General features: G+C 45.3%; 1 protein-coding gene across 6 annotated transcripts; it reads right to left on the bottom strand.

The window, feature by feature from the left end:
• Position 1: 1 nt before the first annotated feature.
• LOC110499192 (tectonin beta-propeller repeat-containing protein 1) lies at positions 2–16,260 on the bottom strand. 6 transcript variants are annotated; one of them, XR_005037969.1, is made up of 25 exons: positions 16,126–16,260; positions 14,264–14,496; positions 12,069–12,251; positions 11,737–11,859; positions 11,451–11,576; positions 11,056–11,230; positions 10,757–10,857; positions 10,564–10,665; positions 10,248–10,399; positions 9,518–10,107; positions 9,152–9,297; positions 8,845–9,000; positions 8,604–8,753; positions 8,152–8,309; positions 7,667–7,791; positions 6,938–7,137; positions 6,182–6,261; positions 5,979–6,035; positions 3,698–3,872; positions 3,454–3,589; positions 3,077–3,169; positions 2,848–2,954; positions 2,586–2,705; positions 1,426–2,416; positions 2–1,391 (listed from the first exon to the last, which is right to left on the bottom strand). XR_005037969.1 is itself a non-coding variant. In XM_036956022.1 (24 exons), exons 2-24 carry the CDS (start codon positions 14,486–14,488, stop codon positions 2,237–2,239), a joined length of 3,660 nt encoding a protein of 1,219 aa, XP_036811917.1. In that variant the 5' UTR covers positions 14,489–14,496; positions 16,126–16,260; the 3' UTR covers positions 2–2,236. The 6 variants fall into 6 exon arrangements, 1 of the variants encoding a protein (XP_036811917.1); XR_005037966.1 differs by having other exon boundaries at positions 2–1,559; positions 1,592–2,416; XR_005037970.1 differs by having other exon boundaries at positions 1,592–2,416.
• Between the last annotated feature and the right edge of the window lie 585 nt (positions 16,261–16,845).

The raw sequence follows: 16,845 nt of genomic DNA, 5'->3' as shown, positions 1-16,845 counted from the left end.
CTTATCAATAATCACATTTATTGAGAGGACATTGACCATGGACACTATTGGAAGGGAGAAATATACACATCAATAACAGCCTTGTTGGGTTTAGAATAGTACCTGATTATAGTATTTTAATTGACATTATACTCAATAAAAACAATGGAATCATTTTTTAAACGGACAAGTCCTCCTCTAGACCTAACACTTAAAGCTTGGAAGGTGAAGGGGTACACCACAGCATGACAAGCATGTGCCGCTCCTTTAGGATGAAGCCTAAACAGTAGTAAGTGAAACATTATCAAAAAACGCCCTCTTTGTATTAGGAACTGCCATAGGAAGATAAAGTGAGTTTTCACAGACAGTTTTCTGTACAATCAATTATTTGTAGTTCCAGTATATCAGTGATAGCTATTGGCTTATGGTTTCCATGTAGAGAAGTAAGATCAATTAATGCCCAAATGTGCTAGTTTCAGCTTTTGTGGTTTATGGATAATAGTTCATAGGACTAATATTTTACCTTTTTATATACCAACGCACAATAACCAACCTTGAAATATCCCCATTAAAACATTTATACTAAACTCATATACAGATTTATAACAAAAATATTTTATTTGTTCTTTCCACCAAACCTTTCACGTGTGTTGCCTGTCAGTCATTACTGCTACAATCGTAGAAGGTCAAAAACATGCCAATAATAGCATTTAGGAGAACTCTTATTTTCCTGAGAAATAAACAGATAAACTTTAAAGCCCCGTAAAGTCATCCCTTTCCAAGCAATTCACACTTTGGTCCAGTGTAGAACTACACATTGCAAATTTTTCATGAAAAGAAGAATATATACTTTCTTTTCGAGTGCTGTCAAAAATACATGGGCCAACAAACTCTTCACTGTGGCCATCACAGATACAAACCATTCAGGGGGAAGGCCTAGAACTGTAAAAGCATCATGTGTTATCAAACGTTAATAACAAAAGTTCTCTTTAAATAAATCCTTCTTGTTTTTGGTGCGACTCCAGTAGAATCTCGACCTGTTGCCAGCAGGTACAAAGTAGTAAGTACTGTAACTTCCTGATACAGACTTTTTATAATAAGTCACAAATAATTGGGCCGACAGTGATGCTTTCTTACCCATCTTAACCTTGCCCCAATCACATTGAATACATCCCCAAAACACATATATTATTTTAAAAAGATAAATCAATTACCAACATAACATTAAAAAAAATCTACTCACATAATACTGTACACACCAAACACACACATAAAAAACATTCAACCAAACAAAAACCATAAGTAAAACAAAGTTATCTTAAGAGCACAGATTTAAACGTAGACTCATATATGAAGTAGATGCAGAAAGTAAACAGCATAGTGGGTCAATTTCCTTTGTTTTGGTCCCGTACCTACCACTCTCTACCAACGTGAAGCGAACCGTACCTACCACTCTCTACCAACGTGAAGCGATCCGTACCTATCGCTCCAACAGCGTGAAGCGATCCGTACCTACCACTCTCTACCAACGTGAAGCGATCCGTACCTACCGCTCTCTACCAACGTGAAGCGATCCGTACCTACCGCTCCAACAGCGTGAAGCGATCCGTACCTACCACTCTCTACCAACGTGAAGCGAACCGTACCTACCGCTCTCTACCAACGTGAAGCGATCCGTACCTACCGCTCCAACAGCGTGAAGCGATCCGTACCTACCACTCTCTACCAACGTGAAGCGATCCGTACCTACCGCTCCAACAGCGTGAAGCGATCCGTACCTACCACTCTCTACCAACGTGAAGCGAACCGTACCTACCACTCTCTACCAACGTGAAGCGAACCGTACCTACCGCTCCAACAGCGTGAAATGATCCTGTGTACATGTGCAGATACTGTGTGTGACTTGCATCTCGCTCATCTGAATATTTGCGGTGCTGCTCGTGGCAATGTCTTTTAGCTGAGTTAACCTTTAAATTACAATAGCGCAAAAACGACATTAGTGCTCTATGTGGGAAATACTGAACATGATCTGCTAGCTGTAAAGAGAAAAGGTGATTGGCTGAGTCAAGTTGAGGGCGCAGAGATAGGGTTCAAAGGTCTTTTAACACAGCCAGGTGATAGGTCAGAAGAGCTGAGGCTGGAGCTACAGTACAGTGTGGATGGTGGGGTAGTTGCATTGTGGCGTATCTGAAGAGAGTGTTGGGCTGAAGACAGAACAGAGATAGTGTCCACTAGCAAGTACTGTAGGTGTGTGTGTTTAACATCTGACAGCGTTCCCGTTCTCCATCTCCGTGATCATGACAGGGAGCAGGCTGCGGGGTGGAGGGGGGCGGAGGGGGTCCGTTAGGGAGGAGGTGAGGGAGGGTGTCAGGGAGGGCATACGGACACGAGGAGCCTCAATGGAGTTCCCTCTCACAGTGATGTGGTCCCAGCCACCCTGAGGAGAGCGAGAGGAAGAGCGGAAGAGAGAGAGAGAGAGAAAGATAACAGACGTAGAGAGAAAGTCAGACAGCCCCCCCACCAAGAAAACCTTCAAAGTCATTGGTGTCTCAGAAGCATGTTGATGGGTTAGGGTCAGGGTTAGAGGTAAGGTTAAAGAGTCTCACCCCGATGCCGTAGTCCCACGACTGTCCCTTTGGCTCCATGGGCTGAACCCCCAGACGGTGGCAGACTGTCCCACAGCTCAGACTGTGGCTGCCTTGCACCTTGTCAGCTATGATCCACACCTACACAAACACAACGAGAAAGGTTGAGTTACTCAACACAGTGCAAAGTCAAGAGCGTTGAATTTTGAGAAAAGAGAAAGTCTTTATGATTCATTATTGCCGACGACAACCACCCTGGTTTTAGATTGTAGGTTCTGCTCACCTGGTCTAGAGGTCCTACGGAGACCTTGCGTACATTGTTGCAGATGTGTTCCCATGATGATCCCTGGGGGTAGCTGGGAGTCAGGCCCTGTCTGAACCACAGGTTACCTGGATGGAGAGCACAGCATTAAAATCATGACAAAAATAAATCATTGCGATGGCACAACTAATAGACAGCTGATAATAAAGACAAGTGTCATAGTAAGTCATGAAATTATTTTCTGTTGTACCATTTTGATCCACAGTGTAGACCGATGTTCTCCCTACAGACACCTGTTGGAGCTTCTGTCTTTCAGGACAGGGGATGTGGTACCAGCAATCTCCTGCAGGGGGCAATAGTACATTAAACAGCCAGTGGTTAGTCTACTATCATCATCATAAGGTGCATCTCTGTGATATGAACCAGAGCCCAGAGAGGTAAGCTCCTCCAGAAAGGAAAAATTGAGCCACAGTATTACTGTAAAGCACTTTGTGACAACTGCTGATGTAAAAACAGCTTTAGAAATACATTTGAGTGACTGACTGAACTGTTGATTAGCAGTAAGACTGAAGGGAGAACCCTGGGTTCTGTCAGAGTGTGTGGGTTCTGCGTGGTTCTCTGGCTGACCTGCAGGGCTCTCTGAGGACACAGAGCCCCTGTAGAAGGCAGATCCATCCCTGGCAATGGCCCACACCTGGTTGGCCCCACCGATGGAGATAGACTTAAACGGCTGGTCTGTGCCCACGTGAAGCCATGACGTCCCCTAGGAACACACACAACCACTTCGGTTATCAAATACAATGTGTGCGTATTCACAGTGAACATGTGTGTTTACATATTGTGTGTGTGTGTGTGTGTGTGTAAGACTCACGGCAGGAGTCAGTAGGGTGACCCCCAGTCTACAGAGCACGTCTCCCTTGTTACTGATGGCCCACAGAGGGATCGGCTCAACACTGCTCTGAGCTCCACACAGGACGATGGTCACGTCACTCAACGGGATGGGTGGGACTTCCTGCCACGGCCCTGTGGTCGTCAGTTTACACTTCCTGTCAGAGGAAATACACAATATATACACACACACAAAAGTATGTGGACAGCCCTTCAAATGAGTGGATTCGGCTTTTTCAGCCACACCCGTTGCTGACAGGTGTATAAAATCGAGCAAACGGCCATGCAATCTCCATAGACAAACATTGGCAGTAGAACGATTAAGTTACGTTCCTGACCTGCTAGAGCTGCCGGTCAACTGTAAGTGCTGTTATTGTGAAGTACAAACGTCTAGGATCAACAACTGCTCAGCCGCAAAGTGGTAGGTCACACAAGCTCACAGAACAGGACTACTGATTGCTGAACCGCGTAGCTACCGAGTTCCAAACTGCCTCTGGAAGCAACGTCAGAACAAGAACTGTTCGTCAGGAGATTCATGAAATGGGTTTCCATAGCCGAGCAGCCACACACAAGCCTAAGATCAACATGCACAATCATTGGCTGGAGGGGTGTAAAGCTCCCCACCACTGGACTCTGGAGCAGTGGAAACGCCTTCTCTGGAGTGATGAATCACGCTTCACCATCTGGCAGTCCGACAGACAAATCTGGGTTTGGCGGATGCCAGGAGAACCGTGATTGGGAGTCCCATAGGGCGCCACACAATTGGCCCAGTCGGCCTAGCTGCCCGAATGCATAGTGCCAACTGTAAAGTTTGGTGGAGCAGGATAATGGTCTGGAGCGGTTTTCATGGTTCCGGCTAGGCTCCTTAGTTCCAGTGAAGGGAAATCTTAAAGCTCCAGCATTCTAGATGATTCTGTGCTTCCAACTTTGTGGCAAAAGTTTTTACTTAACCTTTAACTAGGCAATTCAGTTAAGAACAAATTATTATTTACACTGACGGCCTACACCGGCCAAACCTGGATGACAATGGGCCAATTGTGTGGCGCCCTATGGGACTCCCAATTACGGCTGGTTGTGATTCAGCCTGGAATCGAACCAGGGTCTGTAGTGATGCCTCTAGCACTGCGATGCAGTGCCGTAGACCGCGGCACCAATCGGGAGCCCAGTTTGGGGAAGGCCCTTTCTTGATACAGCTTGACAATGCCCCCGTGCACAAAGCTGTGTCCAAACATAAATAGTTTGTTGAGATTGGTGTGGAAGAACTTAACTGTCCTGCACAGAGCTTTGACCTCAACCCCATCGCACACCTTTGGGATGAATTGAAATGCAGACTGCGAGCCAGGCCTAATTGCCCAGCATCAGTGCCCGACATCACTAATGCTCTTGTGGCTGAGTGGAAGCAAGTCCCTGCAGCAATGTTCCAACATCTAGCGGAAAGCCTTCCCAGAAGAGTGAAGGCTGTCATAGCAGCAAAAGGGGGACCAACTCCATATCAATGCCCATGATTTTGGAATGAGATGTTCGACGAGCAGGTGTCCACATACTTTTGGCCACGTAGTTTACAAGGGTTGTTAAAATAGGAGATAAGTCGCAACTAGACCAGTGTACCACTAGTTAATTAGCTGTGTTGGTAGTGGGGTGGAGCAAAAACATGCACTTCCTGTAGGTCCCCAAGACCAGGGTTGAAGAACTGTGTCCTAGAGCTAATCTAAGGTCAGTTATTGTGTTTCCCTCAATGTCGAAGGTTAGGATTTAGGTAGAGTAAAGCTGATCCTTGATATGTGCTTACGGGCCATTTTTCTACCTAGAGCGCAAACTCAGGGTTGTTTAAACAGAGTACTGAGTCGGCAGAATGAGGCAGACCAGACCATTGTATCACCTAGGTGGGTGCTACACTTCAGTAGTGGACTATCCAGCCTACCTACAGAGGAGGAGAAGGTCACAACGAATGAGGTGCCTGATGAACAGCACCGTGCTTGTCTAAGTAACTGATTGACGCTGCTCCCTCTCTGTGCCATCAAAGCTCCATCCTCTGAAGTACTGCCCAGCCTTTCCGAACCACCCAGCTCAACAACACCTCGTCATCTGACGCTGCGGATGACCATCGCCCAAGACCTGCCAGATCTCCACGTTTGTTTTGTTTGGTTTTACGGCGTCTTTGAGATTCTCTTTGCAATGAAAAGCGCTATATATTATTATTGTGTGCTGACTAAAGAAACGGTGATGAGGGAACAGAGCCATTGTTGTGTAGTAAGGTACAGTACCTGGCCCATCGTCTACGACGAACAAAGTCCTTCAAGGTCTTGTGGCCATGATACGACCTGGAAGAGTACATACAGAGTGGAGAGACAACACATGACAGTGACGTAAACAAATATTATGGATGCTTTCCTAGCTGGGAAAAGATTCAGCTTGATGTGATAGATAGACCAATGAATATGTATTGGGGAGGGTTAGGTACACTCACCTTGGGAAATCAGCTGCGTATTGCCAACCCTCTCGGTCTGTCCCCCCGGAGATCCCATAGTCAATGGTCCAGTCTGCTACCTGATAAGAGACAGAGCAGTTCGTTTAGTATGTTAGTCAAGTCAACCAGAGTGTTTTTCCCATACTCCTTTTGCTATTCTCTTTTTGCTAGTCCTCCCGGTTTTGACTCCTGCCTGACTCTGGACTTCTTTCCCACCTGCCTGATTATCCTGCCTGCCCTGACCTTGATTCTGCCTGCCCTTCGGTACTTTTTGGACTCTGAACTGGTTTTGCCCCTTTTGCCTGACCACGACCAGTCTCCTGCCTTCCCCTACTGGATTAATAAATATTGTAAGACTCCAACCATCTGCCTGGGTCTCGCCTTGTGTCATGATAACAAGCGTTGTTTGTAGGACCGTTTTGAACATCTACTGCTACTGTGTGGATGTTTAAGTTCAAATGTGACATTGTCCATAGAGCTCGCCAGCTTGTACTCCATGACCTTTATGAATTATGAAGCCTTTAATGTGCTTGTTTTGATTACATAAATGAAAGGAAAAAAAAGACTGACATTGGCTGATAACCACAGACTTTATTTTTTCTATTTATCCAAAACTCCTACAAAAGCCCCATTCATTTCCCCATAGGCTTTGACCAACGAGCCATGGCAGAGTTAGTGCCTACAAAAGAGTTGTCATTACTATTGCGCTCTATTGAGGGTGAACTGGACATATTTTGTCCTGCTAGTGGTACCCACCCATGTCCAGTGAGGGGATGGAGGTTTGGCGTTGGCCTTGGTACACTCCTGCAGTCCTGTTGCATCACTCCACATGTAACGGTCTGTTGGGAGGCCTCTGTTGGTGTAACCTGTGACTGGGTTCCACCTCTGGTTCTCATAGATGTAGACACACTTCACATCTGTCTGGGTGAAGATATTATCTGTGCTGCTGGCCAGACCTGACAAAGACAAGAGAGAGGTTATAGTCAGGGGCTGAGATCAAGTAGAGCTGATAAATACCTTTTCACCCTGACCAAACTGGCCCTGCACTTATGTCCGCGAGCATGTTGATTTTGTCTATCCCCACCAGACGCGATCATGACACACAGGTAAAAATAACAAATCTAAATGTGAACCAACTTTATCAATTTGTGGACTGTTCAACACTTAAAATAAACATTCATGGACATTAAGCTAGCTTGCTAAATCATTTATTTTCCAATGCTCGCACACGTGACGTTGCCAGTTTGGTTTCCCCGTACAGTACTTGGTCATGTTTGGCATATGCTTTAAGTCCAGTCCAGTAGGTTTATGTTTGGTATATGCTTTAAGTCCAGTCCAGTAGGTTTATGTTTGGCATATGCTTTAAGTCCAGTCCAGTAGGTTTATGTTTGGTATATGCTTTAAGTCCAGTCCAGTAGGTTTATGTTTGGTATATGCTTTAAGTCCAGTCCAGTAGGTTTATGTTTGGTATATATTGGTGTTTACCCTGGAAGAATCCCCCTCCATAGCCGGTGTAGACCCAGGCAGTGTGGTCGTAGCCTACCCCCCAAACCACCCCCAGACTGTTACACTCCACCAGACGTAGGTGGCCCCCCACCTGACGCCAGAACCTGCAAACACACACAGACAGGGCAGACAGGGCAGACAGGGCAGACAGGGCAGACAGGACAGACAGGGCAGACAGGGCAGACAGGGCAGACAGGACAGACAGGGCAGACAGGGCAGACAGGGCAGACAGGGCAGACAGGACAGAGCAACATGTGGTTAGAGACAAAAGAAAGAAAAGTGACTGTCAACCAATGTTTAATCAGTTAAGACTATTCAGTTGTAAGTGCATATATATGATCAATAAATATCCATCTATTTATCCACAAATAACTCATTCACGATGTACTGCAGGTTTGTATTCAGAGGTCTCATTTACCAAGCCTTTATAAAGCATTGATAACTGCCCAGAGGACGGGTCTTACATCTGGTCGCAGGGTGTGGGGTAGGGACAGGCTTCCAGGCTAGGCGAAGGCTCACAGACGAAGATGTCTCCTTTACAGGTGACTGACCAGATGGCTTGTTTAGAGGGGGGACCCTGGATCCCCCGGGAGTCACAGCACGACACACTCAGCAGGGCCAGCTGGGGGTACAGAGAGACATAGTCAAGACATTAAGGCCCCACTTTTACCAAACTACAACTTATAAAGGACGTATTTAGCATACATAAAGTCTTCATAAGCCCTACATAGAGGCAAAGTCATACTACATAAAAGGTTCATTTAAAAAGATTGTATGGTTCTTTGTGGCATAACCCTTTCGCCATCCATCATTTAGCATGACATTTGCTTATGAATAAAACATATGATATTCTGTGAAAATGGAGCACTGTACTTTGTGACAGGTTCAGATGGAAGACAGTGATCATATAACCTACCCAGTCGTGCATCTCCACCTCAGTGGCAGCAGCCAGTCTGATAGGCCACCTCTGTTTGGTCCTCTCTGCTGTGTAGACGGCAAACGTGTGTTTGGAGTCATTCAGCACCGGCACCAAGATAGTCACCTCGTTGATGAATGCATGCAGGTACTGGAGAGAGGGAGGAGAGGAGGAGAAAACAAGGACTAAATAACTCATCACAGAAAACACCCACGCACAGGCACTGTGGCCCTCCCCTCACCTTCTTCTCCTCGTTGAAGTTGTAGTAGAGGAAGAGAATACCATCCTGGTTTCCCTCTGGTCCTGAGAACTGCTCCAGGGCAAACCTCACGTCCACCCACTTATGGGGCTTCCAGTCCCTCCACCACTGCATGGCCCCTTTCTTCACCCACACAGACTGGGACGGAGGGGGGGAGGGAGAGAGAGAAGGAGGGGAGGGAGGGAGACTAATCAGCGTCTATACAACAAGGACAAGTCATAAACGAAACTCATTAAATCAAGGCAAGCAACCAAAAAGTGGCATTTGTAAACGTTCAAGTTGTCGGTACCTGTTCTACCGCCTGTTCGTAGTGTTTAAAGTGGTCCATCTCTCTCTTAGAGCGTTCGCTGAGCTGCTCAAAGATCTGTTTCCGCCAGGCAGCTGTCTGGGCTGGACTGATGGACAGACTCATGGACTGGACTGATGATGCCAGGGCTGGGAGAGACAATAAGACAACGGTCCAAACTTTATCAACAACGTGTGAGGAAACGCTCCAGTGGCTCAACAACAACAAGGAAAAAGCAGACAGACACTGTTACATCAGGCAGAAGTGTGTATTCTGGTTTAATTGCGAGTTGGAGCTGGGGTTTTGCATATCCCTAGGCTTGTTTTAATATACAGGAGAAATACAATATCTACAGTATCTGTGTCTCACCTGTGGCAGAGTTGAACCAGTTGAGCTGGGAGTGACAGTTCACACCACAGCCTCCTCCACTGACCCATGCCCAGAGCGGGTGTTCATCTGCCCCATACGGCTCCCCCTGACACAGGGTGTAGGTGGCCACCGAGGACAGACTACAGGTGTCAGCCGAGTCCCCTCTCACCACGGCAGGCCCCACAGCCAGGTGAGTCTGGGTCTCTTCCAGGTCCACGTTACTCCACTGGGGGTCCCCAAGCCCTCCAGACAGGCTGGGGGAGAGAACCAGAGCCGGAGGGGGACACTTGGCCTCTGGTTCCCCAAGAGCGACTTCCTCTTCTGGGATAGAGGGACTGGCAGTGGTGACAGCGGTGGCCCCCTCCTGTTTGACCTCACGGTCGGAGAGCATCTCAGAGATGAAGCTGTCGCTGGTGACCTTAGGGATGCGTGGTTTGGGGACGTCGGGGTCGATGGGAGGGGGCTCGGGGGGAGGAGAGGAGGGGCATGCCCCTACTTCTAGGACCGCCCTCTGTGGACCGCCCTCTGTGTCCAAGTCTTCACTCATCACAGACTGGGCTTGTACCTCACCACTGAAGAAACAACCAGCACTGTGGGACAGGGAGAGAGAGAGAGAGATATTAGTATTACGCAGAGAACCCAGCTGGCAGACTGTTTGGCTAATTGTTTTATGGAGATGAGATTGCCCAAGCATTGGAAATGTGTCACAGTATTCCGTGTCCATGTCCACCTGTGCAGACTGCTAATGCTGGCGGAGGAGTGGGACCTGATGTCTCCGTCTCGGGGCACGTTGACAGCCTTCCAGGCTTTACCACTCAACTCACTGGAGGTCACACCCTGACGGAAATACACTGCCCGGTCCACACAGCTGATACCCCACACCTGGACAGAGTCAGAACAAACATACATTGACCTGTGTAGAATGCCCGACCAAACATGTTTCAGCACTATGGACAGCGACAAGTGAATCTTTATAAACCACACTCAGAGAACTTACCTGACAATCTATTAGAAGGTCTGTTAATAAACATTGATCAAATCCTTACCTGGTCGTTGAGGCCCACGTTGACCATGACCATCTCCCCGACCATCCCGATCCAGCCTGAACCACATGGGTTATGGGAGTTGATGCCACGCCTGAACCATACCTGACAGATACAGAGAGATAATCATCAGGAACAAACTGCTGACAAGGGAAGCGTTAGAGAACATACATGAGAGTGTTTCATGTAGTCTTACTTTGTTGTCCTTGGTGACGGCCCAGACTACGTTGTCCCCCACAGCTACGTGGATGGCCCCGGCCTCTGGGTTGGGAGAGTCCACCACCACCCAGGACGAGCCTGGTAGAGAGAGAAAAGGAGGAAAGACACCATTAGACACAATCTCAGGCTCTCTCTCTCTCTCTCTCTCCCTTGCACACACACAAACAGACACAAACATGCGGTCTCTCATTCTCTATGTCTCTCTCTCCATCTCGCTCTCTCTCCCTCTAACACGAATAAACACACACACACACACTTCCTCTGTTAACCAGCCACCTTGTGGGCAGTCTCTGGTGATGCCCTCCCTGACGATGAGTTGTCCTTCCCAGAGCACAGCCCAAACCAGGTCCCCTGGACCACAGCTGATCTGCACTACCTCCCCAGGCAGAGACACCTCCTCCCAACCTTCCCCCTCTGGGCTGTGGTGGTGGATACCCTCACGAAACCACACCTAATGACCCAGATCAAACACACACAGGCAATTAGTCAATCAAATTGATTTGTTCGTTTACAAATACATTTGTGTTGTATGTGTGTGTTTTGTGATCTCTGGAGATATGACCTCCCCCTCTGAGCTGTGTGTGCGCGTGTGTCCATGCCATTCATGTGTGTGTGCATGTATTAGTGTGTTTGTGTGTGTGTGTGCATTTATGTGTGTGCGTGTGTAATACCTTGCCCTGTAGAGAGACAGCCCACAGAGACAGCCTCCCCCTGGGCTCCTCACTGATCTCCCAGCCCCCACAGCTGATGTCATTAAAGGGGTCTGGCAGGGGACCACTGTGACCCTCAGATGGGATCTGGTAACACAGAGAGATACGGGTCAACACACACACACAGGCCTAAACAAACCTACAGTACATGATGAGTACAGTTCAGTACACAAAGAAAGCATTCACAGCAGAGGCATACAGTTACATCCTAGTTGTGGTAGGTGATTATATTTCTCCAAATACACACCTTGGCCCAGGTGTCTGTGGCCTTGTACCTCCTGTAGCGGATCCATCGCCTGCGACGGACACACGAGTTCCACTTCTTGTCTTTGGTGTAGGTGGCAGGGAAGTCCAAGGCATAGGTCCAACCCTGCAGACAAATCCATTCACAGATGAATCATCGTAGATGAGGGTAAGACAAGGACATAGAGGGAGGGAAGGAAAGAGAGAGGGAAAGAGATAAGGTGAGAACAGAGGGAAAGTCTAAAATGGGGAGACAAGAGAGAAAGAGAACGAAAAGACAGAGAGAAAGAGAGAGTGAGAGTGTGAGAAAAATAGCAAAGAACGACAGACACTCACTCCTTTCTCTGTGGGTTCTCCTCCAAAGTTCTCGTCGATGTACCAGTCCCCCTCCCACTCCCAGTTGGTGGAGGGAAGAAGGAAACTATCCAGGGGTTGGTGTTCCAGCCCTGTGATGTCACTCCAATGCCAGCGGTCGCTCGGCAACAAGTGATCCGAGAAGTTATCCTTGGGATTCCATCGCTGAGAGAGAGAGAGAGAGAGTTACAAGAATCATAAATGCAGCAGGGGCAAAAGAAGCACAAATACACACACACACTAGTGATGCGCAGGTCAGCTGTTTGTACACCCGCATCCGCCCGCAATTTCTAATAACCCACCTGCAAACGCCCGACTATATATGATAAAGTGAAAATCTGCACCCAACCCTAACCCACAAATATAGAAAATGCACTGTACAGTCAGAGGAAGAATAATCTTTTGACAGGCCTTTTTAGATAGTCCTACGTTTCTGCTTATATTTTCAAACGTTTTGGTAGTTAGTCAACTTGTCTATAATTAGACACATACAGCTTCTCTTCTGTCATTACTTGTTGCCCTAGAAGACTAAATAAAACAGTTGGTGGCCGGAATAATGTCATAAATTGATAGAATGAATGCTTCAACCTAGTTGACGTCGGTAAAGTTTGTTTTCTCTTTCATCTCTGCTTCTCTAGTGGAGCAAAAACGTTTATGGACCAGGGAGAAAATGCAATAACAAAACAACAAAAACCTGGAAAGATTTCCCGCGCTAAATCAGTTTGACCGGTTTTAAGAAAAGTAAAAGCTGTTAAATAGACCCAACATGTTGCTGATAAGACTTCAGTTCGGCTTGGATGCATTTTTGATGTGGTTGAAATAGTATCCGCTTTTATGATACTGATAAAGATAGCATCTTTACAGTCACTAACCGATTTCATTCGGTTTCATTCTCTCAAGATGCTGAAATAAATCAATAATATATTTCTTCACTCCTGTTCCAGAGTCAAAATTAACATTTGGTGTATAATTGTACTGCAAGGAATGCTCAATTCTGCAAGAGTTAATATTATATTAGGTTATGTGAAAGGTTATAAACCTACATTCAGTATCCAGATTTCAGTTAGGCTATTATTCCATCCATTTAACCCATCTGAACAGTAGCCTACTGTTCCCTTGACGTACCATTTTAACCTCTACGGGATCAGTCCCTAAACTGGGACAGTTGTTGCTTAATATGCAATAATGTGACTAGAATGACATTGTAAACAACAGCCAACTTTCCGAGACATAAACATGTCTTATATGGGCAGGAAGCTTAAATTATTGTTCATCTAACTGCAGTGTTCAATTTACAGTAGACCCCCCTTAGTATTTTTGGATGTTCTCTATAGTTTTGTACTTGAAAATGTATAAATTGACCAATTCGGCACATTTGGTCAAACTCAGGGCAGACTTGACACAAAATATTGTGTAGTGATGTAATTCTTCACTGGATAGGTCTGAAACGTTGTGTAAAACGCCAAAATTACACATAGAATCCTATCAATGTATGGCCTTTTAAACCAAAAAATTGAAAACGCATGCTTTTTTGTTTGTATTATCTTTTACCAGATCTAATGTGTTAAATTCTCCTACATTCATTTCACATTTCCACAAACTTCTAAATGTTTCCTTTCAAAATGGTATCAAGAATATGCATAGCCTTGCTTCAGGTCCTGAGTTACAGGCAGTTCGATTTGGGTATGTAATTTTAGGCGGAAATGTTTTAAAAAAAGGGTCCGATCTTTAAGAGGTACCCGTCTTGTGACTGTCGAATTTGTATAACGTCTCACAATCATCACACATAACATTCCCTCATTAAAATGCAAATCAATTTATAACATTTTTGACATGCGTTTTTCTGGATTTTTGTTGTTGTTATTCTGTCTCTCACTGTTCAAATAAACCTACCATTAAAATTATAGACTGGTCATTTCTTTGTCAGTGGGCAAACGTACAAAATCAGCAGGGTTTCAAATACTTTTTTTCCCTCACTGTACTAACACCATATAAAGATAATGAAAGAAGAACCTCAATGTAGCCTAAAGATATGACTTGCACAATAATTATGCATTTATGGATTTTCTATTAAAAAGTATATCTTTATTCAACCCGTCCGGCACCCACCCGCCCTTCATCCACACAATATTTCATGACCCTAAACCTGTCCGTTCCGAGGACACGACACCATGTACCTGGTTCTCGTATGTCTCCTCCTGGTAACGTATGGGTACATCACTAGAGTGGACATTCAGGTAGATGTGGTGGTCACAGGCGATACCCCAGCAGCACTGCTGTACTGCTGTCACCCTCTTAAACTCTAACACGGCATCATGACACTGCTCCCACTGCTGCCCTCCGGTGGACAGGCTGTAAACGCGCCCGTACACATCCACTGCCCACAGCAGGGACACAGACATGGTCAGGCCTAGGGAGAAGGAAGACATAACAAAGAAAGATGCCTTGTTTTCATTTGGAAAGAGGGGTGAGAAATGGGGAAGAGGAGGATGGACAAATAGCAGAGGTCACGGAGAGGGAGGACCATAAAGGGTGTATGGAGGAAGAAAAAGAGAAAGCGAGAGAGCGAGTTCCCTCAAATTACCCTCATTGAGAGGCACACACCCAGCCAAACTGCTTAGTCTAATAATAAGGAAATCATATTTCTAATTAAAACAGTCCAGTGATGTAGCTAGGCTAGCCAGCAGGCTAGTGAGTCTGAATCAGCATGCTCACTGCTGACCTTCTTTTCAGCTCTCCCTCGTGGCCCCTGGCCCTGCCTCGTCTCTCTTCTGGAGGAGTGCAGAATAAGCTGTAGTACAGAGTCTGCCTCTATTCCATCTATCCATGTAAGGGTAAAAGCAGTGGTGTATAGTACTTCACTAAAAGTACTTTAAAGTACCACTTAAGTCAGTTTTGGGGGTATCTGTACTTTACTTTTTATATTTTTGGCAACTTTTACTTCGCTACATTCCTAAAGAAAATAATGTACTTCCTACTTTTCCCCTGACACCGTAAAGTACTCGTTACATTTTGACAGCAAAATGGTCCAATTCACACAAGAGAACATCCCTGGTCAACCCTATTGCCTCTGATCTGGCAGACTCACTAAATACAAACGCTTTGTCTGAGTGTTGGCGTTTGCCCCTGGTTATCCACCAATAAATATAAAAAAGAAAATTGTGTTGTCTGGTTTGCTTAATAATATAAGGCAGTTGAAATTATTTATACTTTTATTTTTACTTACTTTTATACTTAAGTATATTTAAAACCAAATACTTTTAGACATTTACTCAAGTAGTATTTTACTGGGTGACTTTCACCTTTACTTGAGTCATTTTCTATTACCTTATCTTTACTTTTACTCAAGTATGACAATGGAGTACTTTTTCCACCACTGGGTAAAAGGCTAAACTGACCTTACACCAGTGTCCAGTCGAGGCAGCCTCAACCTATTACATCCTATCCTGGTCCCAGTACGTTATGTAATGCCTGGGGCGAGGGATGCTCTACGAAGTTGTAGCCCCTGTCAAAAGCAATCAATAAACTAGCCAGAGAGATAAACCTGTACACTATCTGAAGCAAGCTGCGATCTGATCTAGTGACTCGCCCAATTAACTCGAGAGTCTCTAGATACTGCTACTTGCTAAACGGCAACATTGTCAATCACTGAGAAAATACTGTGGCACATGAATTACGTTTGCTACATTGTAATAGGATGGCGATTGATCAACATTGATACATTGTTGATTATCGGGCACCTATGTGACACATAGTACCTAAGCTTTTGGTTGGTTTACAAAGTAGTCTACTGTTAGCATGCTAAACTTATCACAGGTAGACTGCAGTTGTTGCATAACAGCTGACTACTGCTATCAGCAAATCTACAACCACATGAAGGACACTCAACATTACAAACGTGGCATGACTATACATACAATGAATGGCCTAGCTAGCACTGAGTAAATATTAGCTTGACATTGCTCTTTAAGCGTTACAGGGAGGCTTACCACTAAAGCACAGCAATACATGTAATAGTTAGCAATAGCCCATCCCTTACCGTGTGTTCTCTCTCATAAACGGTATGGTAAGTCACTGCAATTCATTCGTCATATCAGATTGAATATACCATTAATTGCGATATTTTCTTTAATCCGAAACAGGAAGTGTGGTGTTTTACTGTAAACGCGGATTGGCTGCTGCACCAAATGAACCAATGGCTGAATTTGTCCAGTAGGCGATGATAGTAGTTTCGTTTTTATAGGGCATTACAAGATCTGGAAAATAACATTGGAGAATGTAATACAATATAATATAATAAAATACAATACAATATTGCTCTTGTCTTTCCTTACCAGCACTGATTTTGCTGATAGCTGTTTTATTGAGGAACGTTTTACTTAAAGTGATTGTGATGTGTTGTTGCACTGACTGTAAATCTGCTAAATGGACAAAACGTAAAAGTCAATTTGGTTAGAACAGAAATGGGCTTTTCCCCCAACACCCCCAGACAGACAGACAAACAGACACTGGATATAACCACTAGAGAGTGAATGTTATAGAATTCCCTAGGCATGGACAGTAATGTCCTACTGACAATCCCCAGTGTTGTCTCATGCTTTTCCTTCTAAATGTGTCTTATGACCTGACACAATAGTAGTGAAAATTGTGGTAAACATAGATATCTTTATTGAAAGATTTATGTGTGTGTGTTTATGTTAATCAAATTAACGTAACTTATAGTAATTTACTATGGGGCCGGAAAGAATGGTAGCCCACT

The sequence above is a fragment of the Oncorhynchus mykiss genome, chromosome 20, assembly GCF_013265735.2.
Source record: "Oncorhynchus mykiss isolate Arlee chromosome 20, USDA_OmykA_1.1, whole genome shotgun sequence".
Lineage (NCBI taxonomy): Eukaryota > Metazoa > Chordata > Actinopteri > Salmoniformes > Salmonidae > Oncorhynchus > Oncorhynchus mykiss.
This window is presented reverse-complemented; position numbering and strand designations above follow the sequence as displayed.

Coding starts and splice junctions, on each gene's coding strand:
- LOC110499192 (XM_036956022.1), bottom strand. CDS start 14,488: ATGTCTGTGTCCCTGCTGTGGGCAGTGGATGTGTACGGGCGCGTTTAC. Junction 10,666..10,756: donor CCGTCACCAAGGACAACAAA/GTAAGACTACAT, acceptor TGTATCTGTCAG/GTATGGTTCAGGCGTGGCAT. Junction 2,417..2,585: donor CGTGGGACTACGGCATCGGG/GTGAGACTCTTT, acceptor CGCTCTCCTCAG/GGTGGCTGGGACCACATCAC.